Raw genomic sequence first — 20,367 nt, forward strand, 5'->3', positions numbered from 1 at the left:
TTTGAGAAGGATATTATCTCTAACATGATGTGGTTTTCATCAAAGCTCTAAAGCACCAAATATGCTTCATTTATATTGCCAAATTACTCTCAGGTTATTATTGGCTAGATATTTTATATAAGCATAGCCAGGGCTGATAGTGGTTTCAAGTTTATTTATTTCAAGTTTATTTATTGTTACTATAGCATTCTGTTTACTTGACTACTGAAGTAGAATGAAAAATTCCTTCCAATTTTAAGACCTATGGAATGATAAAAGTCCTTTCGTCAGTCTTCTGAATTTTATTTAAATAATGGAGGTGTGTACATTTCATTGTTTTTCACATTGGAATATATGTATATGTTTGTCTATCCCTGCCCTGGTAGCACACACGCACGCACGCACACACACACATACACATACACTGCTTTGAGGGTAGATACTACAGCATACAACCTAGTAAAAATAAAAGCACTTTCCAGGCAGTATTTTATATATTGCTCAAGAGAATCCTATGAAATAGGATCTGTCGTCGCAGATGAGGAAATGGAAGCTTGAAAATATTTCCCAAGGGTACAGAGCCAATGGGTTGTAGATGGATGTGTTTATTGTCTTTTAACATTCGTGTTGGTGATACTGGAATATTTTTCTCTTTGCCAGCTGGCAGGATGCTAAGCTTTGTCAATAAAGGGTGCTGGAGTGACACTGGGGGAGGTAAAGTTTTCTCTGTTCAGTGTGTTTTTACTTCTTGCTCCCGTGGCTCTGGGTTGGCCTGTGGGATGCCTGGTGCAGTGCACCTCGTCTGTTCCCCACCCCCCCACAAATAAATTTTAGCAGCACCCTCTACAGGTGTCTTCTGACAAATTCAGTGGGTGCTCCAGTGGCAAGTCCAACCTGGGTGCCAAATCCATGGGCAGCTTCCTGAAGCCCAAGCTGGTTTCCCTAAATTCAGTGGCCCCTACTGTAGCTAGCTTCCCAGTGAGTCCAACAGGCAACCCCTTCTAGCTTCCCAGAAAATTCAATAGCAGCCCCCACAGGTTACCTCCCCATGAATTTTGTCATCATCCCACTCCAAGATTCCCTTCACACAAGCTTCAGCCCACTGACTACATACTAGCTCTGGTTTGGGTCAACCCAGCGAACTTCTTTGTCATCTCATGCTCTGGAGACATACTCTTTCCAAACAGGTTTGAATCCCAGCCTTGGGGAGAGCCCCTCACTTTCCAAGTCAGTTCCTTCCCTGGGTACTATCCCTCGGTTCTAGGGAATTCTTTGGAGTTCTCTTCTATTTCCTCTTAAAAATTAATTCCCAGTAATTACTTAATACTTATTTGTATTAAACGTTCCCTGTTCAAGCTACTGGGTAACCTGTTTTCTGTTACTGTCTGACTCTGATTAATACCAGGGGCTATTCCAATCCAAGATTTTCTGATTCAAATTTCAATGCTTTAAAACTCAGTTTGGATATAGCAAAATAAGTGTTCAATCAAGGTTTGTTGTTGAGTTGAATTATTATCTATTTGGGGGAAATACCAGGTTCCACAACAGAGACCTTTGAAATGTAAAGACATAAGTAGTTTTTTGTGTTGCTAAAGGTTTGCAAGAGCATTACATAAATGAAGCTGATGCCAAGATCAGGATTAGAGAGTGGTCTACTCGTAAGGACAGAATAGACAAACACTGAACATGGTTAATGATTAAAATTTGGGCCTCTTCACAGCTTAGCCAAAATCAGTTTTACAGTGTGCCTTTTGACTTTTTTTTTTTATTGAACTCTAATTTCTAACCTGACACTAAAGTTCAAATACAAATACAAGCACATTCCAATTCTATATCAAAATCCAAATGTAAATGACCTTTGACCTAGTTGCCGCCTCGGAATACCTACTTCTGCCCACGTCCAGTAACAGTGAGATAGGGTCAAGGGCTAAAGGACTGTTTAGAATCGCCTATTTCCATTCCGTAGTCCCTTATACTGATATGGAGAAAGTATGATTAGACTACTAAACAAAGGTAGTGCAGGATTAAGGACTGTTTGGAGTCTCTGCTACTCAGGACTTCTTTCTTTCCAATGTATAAACATGATCAAACTTCTCCCCCACGTAAATAACAAAAGGTTCCCTGCATACCGTCATAGCTACCATCCCCCCTTAGGACCTTTCTTTGCCTTCACAGCCAAGCTCCTCACAAGGATCGTGCACACTTGCCTTCCCCGTCCTTTTCTCTAATATCTTCTGTATCACACTGTCAACAGAGTCTCTCTATCCCCAGGAAAACTCCATCAAAACTGCTCTAGGAAAGGTCACAAGTGACATCCTTTTTGCCCAATTCTGTCTTCATCTTACTGGGTTTCTCCACCCATACTTGACAGTTTTTCATGACTCCTCTTTATGAACTGCTACCTGCTAAGCACCCTGGTTTTAACTTGCGTCTCCTCTTACCTCTGATCATTTCTTCTCACCTCCTTTGTAGACACTGTTTCCTCAGCTGAAAACTTGATATGGGGTATAACTCTGAAATTCTGTCTATGATTCTTTTTCTTTTGGCTTACTTGGGATGATCTCATGAACTCTGCAGTTTTAATTAGCACGTAGCCTGACAAATTCCCCATCTGTGTAACTAGTCCGAATCACTCTCTTTAACTTTAGGGCTGTGTAACTCTCTCTTACTGGATTAGGGAACATCCCCACCTGGGAACTCCGTAAGTACTGTAGCAGATCCTGTTGCTGCCCAGCCACATAACCCCTTAACCTCAGAATCTCTAAGTTCACTTGAAGCTTTGGTGGCCAGTACGTGCACGCACTGCTAGATTCCCACCTTAAGCTCCCACATTTCTCAATTTTACTGCTCTAGGCAGCCCAGAAGTACTGGGATTTTATGCACCCAAGGGCAATCCTCAAACACAAAGGGAGGAAAATTGGTGGACAAATGTTCCAGCTTCCATTAGCCCAGCGGGACAATTCTAAGTGACCTCTATGACACTGGTGTTCTACCTGGTTTCTTTAAAGCTCCCAGTGGGACTGAGCTCAGTAACTCCCAATGGAAACTCACTCATAAAAGCATCCTTTATCAGCCTTCCAACCTTTCATTCTCCATTCTCCCCATGCCCTCACTTGTCCTTCTTGGTATCATCTCCAAAATAAACTACCAGCACCTAAGGTCCTCGCTCGGGTTGCTTTTGATTAATATCAAACTTAAGCAGACATGTCTGGCTCAATGGGGGTAAAAAATGACGTGATCTTTCACCTCCAAACTTGTTTTTTCTTACTCTCTCAAAGTTGTTTCTGAAAAATATCTGATACTCAATCACCTGAGTCAGAAACCCAGATACTCTTCTGAGTTTTGCATTTGCTCTGTATCTATCACCAATGGCCTTGCCTTCAACTGAGCTAAAAGTATCGCTTCTTACTTGGTCTCACTGCCTGCAGTCTCCCTGTCTCTTAGACCCCCCACCCCACTCTCCAGTCTCCACAGAGGTAACGTAATCTGATGGTGGCACCTCTCTTCTCCTTCCCCCTTATAAGTTAAACCCTTCAGTGGTTCCCTAAGTGCATGGCTATAGAGCAGGCTTTTTGTGAAGCATAGATCTCCCTTAGCAACCTCACTCATGCTTATTTGTTCAGGCTCACCTTCAGCCAGACCCCCATTTGCATTCTGTGTTCTAGCAAAACCAAATACTTCCAATTTTCTGTAAGTGCTGGTGGCTACCTGCCTGGAATCACCCTCTTACTCTTGCCCATTTGGCTGTCTCCTACTCTAATTTAAAAATGTAGTTTACAACAAATCTCTAGGAAAGCTACCTCAAATACCTTCCATTGCTGACCCACACAAGTCTGTGTCCTTTTCTATGTTCTCTGATCCTTTGTCGTAACTTTTAACCCAACGTTTTGCATCTTATAAGGATATTATTTGTTTTTATGTCCTGGAACACACTAAGAAATGAATAATTTTTTGCTTAACTAATCAATGACTATAAGTAGTGAAGTACAGATACTTGTTCTGACTTATTACCAAACCTTCAGTGTCTCACATGTTATAGATGCACTTAGCAATCAGATACGAAAGTAAACCTCATTATGAATCTTTTTTCCTTCTTGACAAATAATCCATTCTTGATTTAGGAGAGTGTATGCAAAATATTGTTTGATTCAGAAAAATATGTTATTTTCTTCAATTTTGATTTCAAAAATTCACACCATATGTATTAATTTTTAAATATGAAAAGCCCTCTGTTATATATGAATACAAACTCATATTATTTGGGAACAATAAACAATATCCAATATCTTGGGTACTAATAAAATCACATGTATTATTAACAGATTATATATGACCATAACAAACATGTGTATACATGTTTGAAGAGAGAGAGAGAAAGAGAGAGAGAGAGGTGACAATACCTACACATATTAGTTAATCTTGCATATGGAAAAGAACTGTGGTCAGATAAGATCCGATTTTGAACACCAAATTAACTATTTACTCATTTGAAGATTTGAGTGAGTTACTGTACTTGGTCTGTCTCAGATTTCCTATTAAAACCCATACTTTATAAAGTTTTTGTAAGATAAAATGATATGATACACATATAAATATTTCATCCATGTCTAGAACTTGAAAGTTTCTACAACCTGGAAGCTGAGCTAATATCTAAATTATTCCTCATTTTGACTGAGAGGCATAAAGGTATTTGCTAGTCTTTATGCAAATTAGTTTAAAGAGATTTTTCACTCTTCTCGTCATACCTCTTCATGTAGTTCTCTCCAACGAGAATTAAATGTCTCGAGTTCCTCATTGATCAGTTCATCCATGACTCCGCCATCTGTTAGGGTCTGTGCCAATATGCGAATCTGATTTGGGTTATCCTCTGAATGTTGCATCAAATTTTCGAGTGACTGAAATACATTTGCAATAATTACTATTTCACTTCTTTTTCTAAATCCATTGAACTAACCCAAAATGCTCAGTATCTTCTGATTTACATATAATTAAGTTATAAGCAACTTAAAGCAATATTTAATTGGGATAACAAAACATGAAAGATCATTGTTATTTCAAAACTATGATGTTGCTCCATGTGAATCTTCATGGGCTTGAGGCAGAACTATGGAATGGGGTACATAAAAAATGATTCACGGCTACCTTCTTCTCTGAGGCTCTCTACTATAAAACCTGGAAGTTAAGACACTCAATTTCCCAACTTCTCTTATAGCTAGTGATGGCCAAGTGACATGATTCTGACAATGTACATAGGTACAAATTCAAGAGCAGAGTTTCCCTTCTCACATTAAAAAAAAGTCACAGTACTTTAGAAGAAATCCCTCTGGCCCTCACACTTTTTCACACATACACAGCTTAGAGGTAAAGTAGCCATCTTTGGACTGGGAAACAATAAAAACAAGGATGAGGTCCTTCAATCTGTTCATTTAGTAGGATAAGTGCATGATCACATCCTTTGTTCTGGCCATGATCCTTTTACTCATGCGGTATAACTTTGCAAGTTTGTTTCATCTTTTTTGGAAGATGCTTCACACTGTTAGTTCACAGCGAATGTTTGGTCACTGAACATCTCTGAATAGGACAGGGACATAATTATAGTCTATTTGAGGCCTCTCTCATTGTTCTTTGATACCTCTTCAAGTTTTACAATTCTCTTGCAAAAGTAAGGAAGTTGGATATAATCATGCCCAGGTTTCTGCTGCAATGTCCTAGGATTCCAATTCTATTCAGTCAAAAACATTTCACATTTTCTTCACATTTTGATTAATTTAGGTACCTTATTTTAGCAGATTTACAAAGGGGCTGCACTACAAGTGGCTCTACACACAATACATAGGCTAAAACTACATATTCATTACATATAAAGGATTAGCCAAAAGTACAATAAAATGCATAGGACATAACTGATTATCAGAAATTCACATAAATCAAAGCTTATACATGCAAACTCCTTTAAATTTTACTTTTTAAAGATCTCCAAAATAAACCTTGAAAATGTACTAAAATTCTCTATGTACTAAAATGTATGAACATTTTAAAGATACATTTCCAATATCAAAGCATGCCTATTTAATACCTTGAAACATTCTATAAGGTATAAATTTATGATTTTAAATAATTAAAAAATATGTTCCAACTCAGTGAAGGTAGCTTTTAAACTGGAAATAATGTTTTACATTATCATTCTACTCCAATGGAGCAAAACTGCATTCAAACTGTCTTCACAAGGTCTGTAGTAGATTTAAGCAGGTAAAGAAAAATGTCAACATAGAACATAGTGATATAGCAAAAGGCATATGTCCTCTCTAAGAGGTTATTTAAATTCTCTTTAAAACCTCAACACTGGAAGGTTCAGAGAGGAATCAAAGGTTTCATCCCAAGTGCTGGTGCTGGGGAAGGCATAGCAACTATACTCTCTGCCTGGTTTTCTTTGAATTTATTTTCTATTTGATTCTTGACATCTTTCAATAATGCATATTAATTATCACAATTATATTAATTCACAACTTACATCTAGCACCTCAGAGATTTCCTCAGCTCCACCAGGAATATTTTCAGTGGCCTTAAGTTTAAATTCTACTTCATTTAGCCACTTGTTTGCCTTCTCCAAGTATGACAATAATTCATGCCAACATGCCCAAACTTCCTGTGAAAGAAATGTATATCACAGATGAAATATTTTGATAGAACAGTGAGTGTGCAATTTTGCCGTTTCCATTTTTAAAACTTCTAAAAATAAAACATATTTTATATTTTTCACCTTTTCTTTGTAGATCATTGAAAATGCAACTAGTCATTTTGAGCATCTAATATGTCTATAATTACAAATCATTAAGGAAACATTTTATTACATGAATAAATTCAAGACTCAGTGATTTACTTTTTTAAATAAAAAATAATTCATCAACATTACAGTCTGGGAAATAGAAAAAATAAAAACATATATAAAACTGCACGTATAAACCTAACATCCTAACACATCAAGTATTACCACTTTCTGTGACCTCCTCTAAATTTTATCATATATAAATAACTAGTTAAAAGTAAAGTATGGATTTAACTATAGCTCTCTTTTTAATAAACATTATATCCTATATTTTTTTTCTATATTATTAGGAAGATATATTTTTTAATAAAAATCTAAGGTTTCATTTAAGTAGCTATAGTTTGGTTTCCTTAGTTTTGTTTGCTATTATATCTTTCTGGTGACCATCATCATGTGTATGGATTTTTCCATATTTTAAATTATTTCCTTGTGGTATATTATTAGAAATATGAATACGAACTATTTTGAGGATATGATTATTTTTCAATGGCTTTTGATATACACTGAAAAAACTAATTAATATTCAAAAGTACTCATATATGAAAAAGCAAAATTTTAAGACTGCTACCAGAAGAATATAGAAGAGACTTTTTTTGACCTTGGGATGGGGAAGAATATCTAAAATAAGACATTCTGTAAAAACTGACCATAAGAAAGATATAAATACATTTAATTACATTAGAATTAAAACCTACTTATCAAAGAACACAAGAAAGAAATTGAAAAACAGCCTCAAACTTGAAGAAAACAACTGCAAAACTGGAAATAGATGAATATGAAAGGAACACTGAATCAGTTAAAAGATGAACAAATAACCTAATAGAAAAATGAAACAAAATCCTGAACCAGTATTTTAAAGAAAAAGATACATGTGATAAACATTCACAAATATGTTCAGACTCATTAGTAACCAGGAGAATGTATGTCAGGATTACAGTGAGATATTTAACATGTTGACTGACACAAATGAGAAGTTTGACAATTCCAAGTGTGAAAGAAGATACACATTAACACAAATTTGTATTTATTGCTGGTGGGTGTGTATACTAGAATGATCATTTTGGAAAACAATGTCATTCCCAGTAAGGTGAATATTCACATACCTAACAACCCAGCAACTCCACTTTTCCATACACATCCTCAGAGAAACTGGTTTGGATGGACAACAAAGAGAGTTACAAGAATGTTCATTTCAGTACTTTTTGTAATAACCAAAATAAAAAAAAGAAGGAAAAGAACCTTAATGTCCAGTGGCAAGAAAATGTACAAATACACTGTATCATATTTACACAGAGAATACAGAAGCAAAAATGAAAACTTCACCAAAAAGAACCATATGGATGAGGCCCAGACACAAAAATGTTGAGCAAAAAGAGCTAGCCCCAGAAAATGATATATTATAGGTTACCACTTTCTACAACCCTCAAAACAAGCAAAGTTGAGCAGTATATTGTTTAGGCATCCACATATGTATGATAAATTTTTTTTAAGCAGAGAAATAATAAAGACAATTTTCTGGATTAGGGTTATGTCTGCTGGGAAAAAGTAGGAAGATATATTAGAGGATAAGAATATTAAAAGAGTCATTTTCCATTAGCTTGGAGATTGGTAGTATTGGGCAAATTTATAGATATAGCAGTGCAATCACTACCACCTGCAACCCCTCCCCCACAACCAAAAATGAAGCATAGGAAGGAAGTTTTATTTTAGGAGAAACTAAAAATTCTATCAGATTCCCCATAATTTCACCTTTGCTCATAGCCCTTGCAAATGATGGAGAACATTCTCTCTCTAACTGATGAAAAGTATCAGTCTAACCTGCCTTGCCAGCCTACCAATTCTTGCTTAGTGTTTTATGTACAGTTTATTACAGAAAGTGAAATTAAGTATTTTGCTTTAAAAAGTGATAGAAATCTTAAATCTGGGTCATTTCCAGCTCATGCTGGACTACAGGCTGTCTTCCTTCTGGGCAAAGATCACAGTGGGAAAATATAAATATCCCATCTAATACCCGAGGGTACGTTAGAGCTTTGAAGATAAGGAGATGCGATTGGTAACGTGTCTTATTAACTTTGGTGCAGATTGAGATAACGAACTACCTTGCTGATTTAACCATCAGGATGGATGGCCTCTTGTGTCCTCAATGCATCTGAAGGACACAGCTGGAGAGGCTGAATGTACTGGCTTTACAGGTCACCTTTGCAAAATAAAATATAGTCTTGCAGCCTGAATTGGAGCTAAAAGCCACTTAGAATAACTGTTAAGTTTAACAATTTGGAACTTAAAATTACCTTGAAATCACCAAATTCAAAGTGGCTTTGAAGAAAGTACAAATGAAAAAGGAAACTTCCACTCAAAATGGAGCTGATGTGGTAATCCCTCCCCCCAACCTGCTCCAGTCATATTAAAATGCTAGATAAAATATTTAAAAGAAACCTTTTAAATTCACAGCTGATTTATGAAACAAGTATGAAAAATCCTCAGGTGGCAGAAATAAAAGGGGAAGTTAAGTGCACCAAAGGTTGGGAAACCAAGCTTAACAAAATACTGGCATATCAGAACATAAAAGCTGGGGTATTCAAAACTAATTTGGGATGGGAAAAGAGGCATTGGTCTCATGCATTCCAGGGAGATGGAAAAGCATAAAGCTGGGTGTCACCTATCCTGGAAACAAGAACTATAAAATCCCCATCCACTGGAGTATAAGGAATTAGCAAGAAAGCTGAGGATCCTTTGGATTTTGGTTGGAAAATAAGGATCCACCCGTAAGGAAGTGAAACTTAAGTTTATATCACACACGAGGATAGAACATAACATCTCTCAGACTCCAGTAGGGACAAACAGAAAGGACTCATAAGGACCCTCCAATAGCCTAGCACAGAAGGGATTTCCAGTAAAATATAATTCCTACTACAGATGAGCTCACAAACAAAAAAATTACAAGCCGTGTGACAAAATTCACTACCATTAGAGGGAGTCAACAGTTGTAACAAATGGTAGAATCCATACATTGTGATCAGGGATAACAGAACAATTTTTTTTTAAATTTATAATAAATAAGTTGAGCCTGGTGATAAAAGTTGCCAGTAGGATCTACTTCAGACTAACAACCAGAATTCATACTTAAGAAATAAAAGGGCTAAGTTCCCTACATTCCATGTTGGTAAAACTTCTGCTAGATGTTTCTACAAGCCCTCATCTATAGAGAGCTGGCTAACGGGGAGGGCACTGGGGGAACATGAAGAGAGGAGAATTTGAAAAGTTAGGCAATCCTTTTTTCTTACCTTTTTATGTTTAGGGGAAACTCATCTGGTCCCTTGGTCCCTTTTCTTTACAGGATCTAAAAGAGCAATGCTCTTCAAGTGGGTGGGTATATTCAGAAAGGAATGGTTGACATGCGTTCCCTACTGAGATGCTGGTATGGCCAAAGAGGAATCAAGGACAACTATTTCACATTTCTCATTCCTAAGAGTTACGTAATATGGGATCTGCCAGTGCCCACAGGCTGATTTGAGATATAGTGGGTAAGACAAAAAGATTTAATTTTCAACATGGTATAAGGCTATTGGCAAGAGTCAGTCTGAAATTCTTGTTGAGTACTCCAAGGTTATCATGTATGCTTAGGAAATCTTTTCTAGGGTTCAAAGTCCATGTGAACAAGGCCAACTGGGCTCTCCATCAGACCACAACAAACCTATAGAGAACAAGCCAGACCAGTAGTGATAACCTATAGAGTCTGGTGATAACAGACCCATCATCACAGATGTGTGTGGGTGTTAACAAAAAAGTTAACAGCAACTGCAGCCAGCCAAAGAAAGAACATCAGATGAAGAGGATTTTTCCTTCCTTATCCTCCCATATACTAAAATTAGAAGATTACTATCCAGAAATTGAGAGAAGAGGACTGTAAGATCTTTTTTTCTCACTCCCACATCTGTATAAATTACTGACCCCACAAGATTAAGTTGGTGGAAGATTTTAATAAAGTATGAGATCAAAATTTATATGAGACTTTTAGGGCTTCCCTGGTGGCACAGTGGTTAAGAATCCGCCTGCCAATGCAGGAGACACGGGTTTGAGCCCTGGTCCAGGAAGATCCCACATGCCGCAGAGCAATGAAGCCCGTGCACCACAACTACTGAGCCTGCACTCTAGAGCCTGCGAGCCACAACTACTGAGCCTGCATGCCTAGAGCCCGTGCTCCGCAACAAGAGAAGCCACTGCAATGAGAAGCCCATGCACTGCAACGAAGAGTAGCCCCCGCTCGCTGCAACTAAAGAAAGCCCGAGCACAGCAACGAAGACCAAACACAGTCAAAAAGAGAAAAACAATACCATATGCAGCCAAAAATAAAATTAAAAAAATAAAAACAAAAAATTTATATGAGACTTTTAATAACTAAAAGTAAATGAAAACTTACAGGATCACACTGAAATACTGATTAAAAAGCCAACTATAGGCAAAAAATGGAGTTTAACCTGGTTGGTTTTAGTTACTGGAAAACCAAAACTGTTTCATGCTTATTACTCATTAAGTTGAGATTTCTCAACCAACTATATTACATAAGTTTAAATTGTTTAAAGGAAAAAACAGAATTACACAAAAGCAGAAGATTATGCAAAAGAGACAGATTGGCAAAACACCTAAGTAAAACATTGAGAAATGGAAAATACAGCCTTTGAAAAAATTCAAACACACACACATATAGATAGATGTGAATGCAGAGATGAATGTATTTATATATCAAAGCATAAATTATGCACTAGGCAGGTGAAGAGAAAATTTGAGAACTGGAAGACGGATTTTAGAAAATTACCCAAAATCCAAAAGATAGAGATAGAAATATAGAAAATATTAAAAAGAAGCCAAGAATCTGAATACAGGATGGGGAGATTCTTCATAGATCTAATAAAGGTTCCCCTAGGAAGGAATGGAGAGATTAGGAGAAAGAAAACCTCCAAAAAAGTTTTTTGGAGACCACCAAAGAAAGAAAGAATCTTTCTTTTCTTATTAATACACCAGGTGACAAAGTATAAATGAAAGCAAATTACACATAGATAAATAGACTGAAACTGCAAAGCATCAAAGACAAAGAGAAAATGGAAATGTACCTGAGAAAATTATAAAGAAACGATAATTTGGCAGCAGACTTCTTGACAGTAAGACATTTCAGAAGAAAACAGAATAACATTTTTCAGTGTTGTAAAAAAATAACTCCCCTAGCATAATTATATGCTCAGCTAGGCCATTCCTCAACACTGAGAGCAAAAAAAAAAGGCATTTTCAGTCATACAAAGTCTGAGAGCACTTGCTATTCACACTCAATGAAAGAGCAGAAGCAAAAGAAGGCTACGGAAAAGCAAAAATCATCACAGAAATTGGTAAAATAGTGATGGCAAATCTAAATAAATGCTAATAATAATAATTTCAACAACACAGTGGCAACAGCACTGACTAATTTAGAGGGATAAGAAATAGGGTGCAACAACAATATGGAAGATGGGAAATAAATTCAGAGTTAAATGATTCTAGTGGTTCTGCTATATCATTGTTAGGTGTGTAGAAATATTTATTATTGGTGGACTTTGTGGATTAAGGTATGCAAGATAATATTGTAATTAGGGGTTCCATTAAAATAAATAGCATATGTATTCCAAACCAGTGGAGAAGGAATAAAGAGAGACTAAATAACTTGATAACTTTAACACAAAGAGGAAAGTTTAGAAGTGTCCTTACAGATGAGAAATGAAAGGATAATTCATAAAAAATCTTGAAAATTTTGTTATTAATATGAAAATTAATTAATTTTGGAAAACGTACCCCAAAACAGATTTCTGGAGGAGTAGCATATTTCTTTTAACATCTTTATCAGAGTATAATTGCTTTACAGTGTTGTGTTAGTTTCTGCTATATAACAAAGTGAATCAGCTATATGTATACATATATCCCCATATCCCCTCCCTCTGGCATCTCCCTCCCACCCTCCCAACCCCATCCCTCTAGGTGGTCACAAAGCAAGGAGCTGATCTCCCTGTGCTAAGCGGCTGCTTCCCACTAGCTATCTATTTTACATTTGGTAGTGTATATATGTCCATGACACGCTCTCACTTTGTCCCAGCTTATCCTTCCCCCTCCCTGTGTCCTCAAGTCCATTCTCTATGTCTGTGCCTTTATTCCTATCCTGCCCCTAGGTTCTTCAGAACCATTTTTTTTTTAAGATTCCATATATATGTGTTAGCGTACAGTATTTGTTTTTCTCTTTCTGACTTACTTCACTCTGCATGACAGACTCTAGGTCCATCCACCTTACTACAAATAACTCAATTTCCTTTCTTTTATGGCTGAGTAATATTCCACTGTATATATGTGTCACATCTTCTTTATCCATTCATCTGTCGATGGACCCTTAGGTTGCTTCCACGTCCTGGCTATTGTAAATAGAGCTGCAATGAACATTGTGGTACATGAACAAACACACCCAATCCAAAATGGGCAGAAGACCTAAATAGACATTTCTCCAGAGTAGCATATTTTTAAGTGAACAATATGAATAATAGAAAGCAAAGAATAATGATGATGTAAGGAAATTAGGAACCTAAGTAAACAATATTTAAATGTTTTATTTGAATATGATCAGAAAGCACTTCCCTAGATATAAAATGTCCTTATCTCATATAACATGATATTGAATCAGTTGTGACTTCCTTGAAACTTTCAGTGTCATCTCTTCCCATTCTTTGTTTTATTTTCTGTAGTACTGACATAGCACCGATTGAAGATATTTTCCTTTATATTCTCAGCAACTATAATAGTTCCTTGGATACAGAAGGCACTAGGCAAGTGTGTGAGGAGTGAATTGGATAAAAAATGAACAGGGACTGATAAATAAAGAAGGAACTGGAATTGATAGTGGAGAAACTTGGAGTTGTAATATTGGAAATCTTGGGTACAGGGTGAAGGATACAGTTTTAATATTTTTTAAAGGTCTACTCTATTGGTCTGAGTTGTATCTGCCTCTAAACATCAAACACTCAATATAAAAAGCTCCCTAAACAATCATGTTCTTCAACAATAATGGGACACCTGAATTCTCTATCAACTATATTCACAAAGATGACTCAGTTTATGCAGGAGAAGTTGGCTGAATTTAAAGCCCAATTGGTGTGCAGTATCTGGCGGCTTCAGCATTTGGTAGTAGGTAAAGTTTTGGCGTCCTTGACATGATACCTACTGCTAATAAACAGTATTTTCACATGGAGAATCACAGTTTGCTTTTTATACAATTACATGGTAATCAGTTGGGGTATCTGAATTCCTTATCAAGTATATTCAGAGTATCATAACCTAAGGAGTAAAGCATATGGGAAAGATAAGGCAGGACTTATGATAATAAATTAATATAATGTAAAATGTCCAAAAAAAAGCTAGTTAGACAATATGTCTTGTAAAGAACTCTATAGGGCACCACAATTATTAAAGAGAATTATAATAAGATATACTTTCTCCCCTGAATACCTTCCTGCTAAGATAATTATATGACTTTATGGACATTCAAATATATGAAAAAAGAGAGACCAGTTTCTATAAATCTTGAGAAAACTTATTCATGGGATTTTGTGACCTAATAATAATAATAATAATAATAATAGCAACAACAACAGACTGGGAGCGGCTCACATTTATTGAGTGCTAGGCTAAGTACTTTATATAGAATAGCTTATTTAATTTTCTCACTCTATGAAATCAGTATTATTTTTATGTCCATTTTATAGATAGGAAACAGGTTTATACAAGTTAAGCAAATGGCCCACAGTTGCAAACCTGTAAGTGCCTGAGTGAAGAATTTGAGCCTAAGTAGTCTTAAACCAGAGTTTGTGTTCTTAATCACTATGCTTCACATACAACCATAAGTTGACATATAGTAATTGATAAAGATCAAGAAAAGCAACTGACTTCCAAAGTCTTGCATTTCCCATTCAGCCTGGTGCAGAGCCACTGGTAGTTGGTGGTCAGAGTGTCAAGTTCCTTTTTTAAGGCCTCTTGTGCTGCAGGTGGAGCTTGAGCTATGACATTGTTTACGGACTCAGTGAGGAGTTTCACTTTTGCTTCTTTTTGCTGGGCCTCTTCTTTAGCTCTCTGAAAAATAAACAATGCTCTCTTAATAGCAAGGCAATGACTTTACTTTCAAGATGCATTCCTATATATCATATTCTTTCTTCCTTGCAACATCTCTGTTAGAATGAGATTAATAAACATAAATCCAATACTGACTACAATCACTTCCATAAATTTGAGTTTAGTGAAAGGACTTCCCTGGTGGCGCAGTGGTTAAGAATCCGCCTGCCAGTGCAGGGGACATGGGTTCGAGCTCTGGTCCGGGAAGATCCCACATGTCGTGGAGCAACTAAGCCCGTGCACCAAAACTACTGAGCCTGCGTGCCACAACTACTGAGCCTGCGCGCCAAAACTACTGAAGCCCGCACGCCTAGAGCCCATGCTCTGCAACAAAAGAAGCCACCGCAATGAGAAGTCCACGCACCACAACAAAGAGTAGCCCCCACTACCCCCCTCTCGCTGCAACTAGAGAAAGCCCACGTGCAGCAATGAAGACCCAACACAGCCAAAAATAAATAAATTAAGTAAATAAAATTTTTTTAAAAATTTGAGTTCAGTGACAATTGGAAACTTGCAGGAAAAAATTTATAATCAGAATGTAACAGATCTTTAATCAGAATAGTTTGAAAAGTAGTCTGTATGTGGATGTGTATTTGTGGAGAATACACAAACACACACACACATATATATATACACACACACACGTGAAATAAGCAAGAAACAAATATTTCAGTGCTAACTAGGTTCAAAAATATCTCATAGTCTAGAATTGAAATCACTTATAAATTACTCAGATGGATGAATAATATTGAAATCAGTACAAATATCATTATTTAAATCAAAGAATAATTAACACAGAAATAAGTCTTCTTAATGCTATATTTGGAACATATTTTGATAAAAGAAAGCTGTGTTCAGTAACTGAAAATGCATAAGAGAAAGAGAAGAGAAATTCCTGACATGAGGGGGTTGGCCTAGTACAGCTATGCCTTGGTATTCTTGTGTTGAAGATAAACTGTTTCACAAAACATCAATATCAGACATGCTACTTTATTACCACTGCAGATCATGACAGAAATTCCACTCCATAATCATGTAAGAATATAGACAAAAACATAAACAATGTCCAAACCAGAAAATATCAGACACTTCCCCATCCTGTTAATGAGTCACTGCTGCTTCTTTTTCAATTATTACGTATCTTCAGCCTCTCTCTAGTCTTCTCTCCTTCCAGGAAAAATGTATTAAGATACCCAATCACAGAGTTACTCCTACTCGGTGACAACATGAAATCCAGAGCAAAACCCTTAAACCCTCCCTTAAATCATCTAACACAAACCCAAATCCTACAACAGGTTTGAATACTCTCTTACTCATATAACCTACGGTTACCCATGGTGTGTATTCTCCCTCATTACCAAAAGTAATAAACTCAACTTGTTCAACTACAGGAGTGTTGCTATTCATCTGTGGGTTACTATGAAGGCCGACCTTGAGACGAGCTTTCCAGCATAAGTAGTTTATGCACGATGTGAAGGAAATAGTGGTAGGGAGATGGGGAATGGAAAGAGAGTGGAGATTAGAAGGGTATACTTATTAACCCAGCAATTGCTGTTGGTGACTGGAGTTTAATCCTGCCAGGAAGCTCTGGGAAACACAGGCCTCAGGTTTATCCCACTCAGGGGTGAGGGCACTGGGGTATTTATACACCATCTCCCATCATTGGTTGAACCCTGTTGGGGGAATGTTAATTTCCTAGTATGTGAAGCCATACTCACGTGGAAAAAGTGGGATTCGGTGGCCTCAGAAAGCTGTCAGGTAAAGAAATGCAGATTCTGGCAGGTGGAAGTTGTGCCTATATGCAGTATGGTAGTGAGAGTAAGGGGATATGCGCAGTAAACGGACAAAGTCAGCTATAAAATGCCTTTCTAATTTTCAACACAATCACTCTATGCCTTTGGATTTAGTCCCATAATGCCTTAAAAAGTATAAAATACGACGGCAAATGCAAGTTGTTTTGACTATTAAATGATTGCCTTCACTGATTTTAATTGATTGAAATTTTATTTCAAAATTCTAAATAAATCTTTTTTTTGGCACACTGAGCATGGGATTTGTTTCTACGCAAACCATATTTTGGCCATTGTAATTTTAGCATTAAAAACAACTTTGACAAACAATAATCACTTAGTATGTGCTACTGTGTGCTATGACAGACATGTCGTATGTACTACCTCATTGGATCTTTAACGAAACCTTGTGAAATGAGTTTTGTTTTCTCTATATTATACATCCGAGAACCGAGGTTCAGAGAGTTTAAGTAAATCATCATGGGAGTTACATCTTTTCTTTCACATAGCTTCTGTTAAGCCCATCTCAAATCCTCTGTGAGATGAAGAAGGAACGTGATGTAGTGGATCCAGTGAATGAAATTGCATTTTACGCAAATTACAAACAACCCAAGAAACGATCAAAAATGCAGAATAAGAAACATTTCCCCCTGATGTTTAGGCTTTCATAAGTTCTTTTTTAAAATCAGGCTTAGAAATTGGGAAAGGTTCAGAGAAGAATGGTAAGAGAAAAGGAGATCATGACCAATTTCTCCACTGCAGGGAAAGGTAGATAACTAAATGCCTGGTATAGTTTAGACGTAATCCTCATCAGAAGTGGTGGCTTTTTTTCCATATATTTCTAGGAAGCTAACTATCATAAGCTCACTTTTCATTGCCAATACTTCGAACCAGTGGTTGTCAAAATGTGGTTCCTTGGAACCACCTTGGAACTTATTCCTTGGCATGACCTGGAAACTTTTTAGAAATGAAAAATCTCAGGCTCCACCTCAGACTTACTGAATCAGAAATCCTAGGGTTGGGCCCAGAACTCTTGTGTGTTAACAGTCTTCCAGGTGACTCTGATCCTCCCTCCATTGGGATTGCTCTAGCCTGCCCCCCACAGAATGAGAATAGCAAATACATGTATGTAATTCCTAGTAAACACTAGGACTAGAGTTACCATATTGTAAAAAATTTAAAAAGAAAGAAAGAAAACCGTCAAAAACTGAAATTCCAGAGTTTTTTTTAAAGGGTTTAATATAAATTTCAGCATACAGTCACTTCAGACCTTCAAAAGAATTTTGGAATCAGATGTTGCTAATGAAACACTCCCCTTGGCTCTTTTACGTTAATAGAAAAGTTTTGTTTACAGAGAAAAAAGAAGTCAAAAACAGCATTATCATTTTCAAGTAAAACACAGGAGAGAAAAGTAAAGAAACAGAAAGTCTCTACTTTTTATCTGACTAAATCAAGGAGAGATGCCGAAGTAGGTCTATCAGTCTCTTCCGACAATCAAGAAAACTTTGCTCTCAACAGGAGCACAGGTGGAAGCCTGGACAAGGTACAATCACTACCCTCTAGGTAGGGAAACAGACTGAAAGAGATTACCTTGACTGGCAGACAGAAAACACAAGAAATGCCAACTCCCTTTGCTGTTGTGGACACAGGCTGCCTGAACTTTTCCTCTTTTCAATATTACCCCCATATGCACCAGTTTTGTAGCTAAATCTGTTATTAAAACATGCAAATCAGTGTGAACTGATTGGTTGGGCCACTCATTTCAGGGATTGTGTATAATTTTTTAAAGAAATTTGAGACAGTCTACTCTCCAGTACTGGAAAAGGAAAAGGAAAAGGGATCTGACTGAGTGGTTAGCCAGATAAGCAGTGTTCAAGCAATGAGGAGAGAGGGTCATATCCAAATAAAGGAACTAGGAAACACAGAATAGCTGAACACAAGCTGACTGCTGATTATCTCCTTAGGGATCTGAAGCAGTGGCTATGCAGCATTAGAAGAGATGGTGAGAAAAGCCATGAGGGAATTGAGACGTGAGGGGAAAGGCAAGTGGGGTGGCACATGCTTCACAGAATGGAATGGAATGGCATATCATAGCTTAGAATGGGATAGGGATAGAGGGAAATATATTCTTGATTCTACCACAGATAAAGCCTGTGACTATGAGTAAATTATTTGACCTATCTGGGAATTTCCGTTTTCTGATCCGCACAGAGGAAGTGTAGACTAGTTTCCTTCCAAAGTACCCTCCAGCTCTCACATTCTATAATGATACAATTTCCTTAATGGGGACCTCCCCACAGTCAAACTTAAAATCATTATAGTCCTTCCAACGGCTTTCCCATTTCACTAAGAATGAAAACCCCTCCATATCCTACAAAGCTCCTGTGTTAGCAGATATCTACTCAGCCCCTCCAAATCATCTCAGGTCATTTATCCTGTTTTACTCTCTTCAGGCAGGTGGGCCTCTTTCTCTTCCCAATTAGCCTTAGGGTCTTTGCAGGAGCTCTTCCCTCTGAATGGAATGTGCCCCAATAAGACATTTTTAAGATTGGCTTTTTCTTATGATTCATTTCTCAGATTAAATATAATTCCTCACAAATGCCCTACAAATCAACCCTTTCTAAAACAGCATCTCACCACCTCCAACTCCCACCTGAACTCTAGTTATTATTTATTTCACAATCCTGGTTTATTTTTTTGGGAAATCATCATGATCTCAAATGAATTTTTAAATTTCTCCATTCATTGCCTACCCCCCCACCCCAACTAGAATGCAAATTCCAAGAAGTCAGGTAGCTTTTATGTATTGCACACTACTGTATTCTGTGTCTAGAAGGGTGTTTGGCACTTACTAAGTATACAGTATTTCTTGATAAATGAATGATGTATGGTATTGTTAGATTAGAATGATTCTGTAGTTTTTAATACTCAAAGACACTATTACTGTTTATCCAAATATAGTCTTCCTTATATGTTTTAATTTTACTTTCTATATGTGACTAAAGCCATATGATACCTTTGATATTTAAGCATCTGAGTTTTCATGTGAGCACATTCTACTATTAATTACAATATTCATTGAATAATCATATAAAATATATAATAAAGTGCATATAATTAATTTCTTACCACGCAACAATGATAATAATAATGGTAATAATAATTAACTAGTTTGGGGCATCTATTTTGTGTATTACATTAGGACTTTTATGTTTCACCCTTCAAATAATTCTGAAAATCAGGTATTCTGATATCCAGTTCACAAATGAGGGAATGAAAGCTCACTGGGTTTATGCAACTTGCCCAAGTTTACACAGTTGGCAAGGGGCCAAAGCAGGTTTTAAACCCAAGTGTCTGGCTCCAAAATGATTTTGCTCCATCATGAGGCCTCAAACCAAACAAGTATGTATTAATATTTCACCTAGGCTAATGTGGTTAAATAATGTGTTATTGCTAGTACATGAAGATAATAATTATCATTATAGCTGTAAATCATTGAGTGCTCACTCTGAGCTAGGCAATTTACTTACATTTAAGTTTCAATCCTCAGTTGATACTTTCAAGTTATAAAATGAGATGATTTACACATGAAAAAAT

The 20,367-nt window shown here is 36.8% G+C and overlaps 1 protein-coding gene across 8 annotated transcripts in view; it reads right to left on the bottom strand.

The window, feature by feature from the left end:
* DMD (dystrophin) overlaps nt 1-20,367 on the bottom strand; it is a 2,485,149-nt gene that overhangs the window by 1,339,867 nt on the left and 1,124,915 nt on the right. For all 8 annotated transcript variants that reach the window (XM_082378022.1, XM_082378021.1, XM_082378025.1 and 5 more), the window contains 3 exons: nt 14,759-14,941; nt 6,491-6,625; nt 4,725-4,874 (listed from right to left, as the gene is read on the bottom strand). In XM_082378022.1, coding sequence (XP_082234148.1) covers nt 4,725-4,874; nt 6,491-6,625; nt 14,759-14,941 — 468 coding nt within the window. The remainder of the gene's footprint in view (nt 1-4,724; nt 4,875-6,490; nt 6,626-14,758; nt 14,942-20,367) is intronic.

The sequence above is a fragment of the Balaenoptera borealis genome (assembly GCF_965194805.1).
Source record: "Balaenoptera borealis genome assembly, chromosome: X".
NCBI lineage: Eukaryota > Metazoa > Chordata > Mammalia > Artiodactyla > Balaenopteridae > Balaenoptera > Balaenoptera borealis.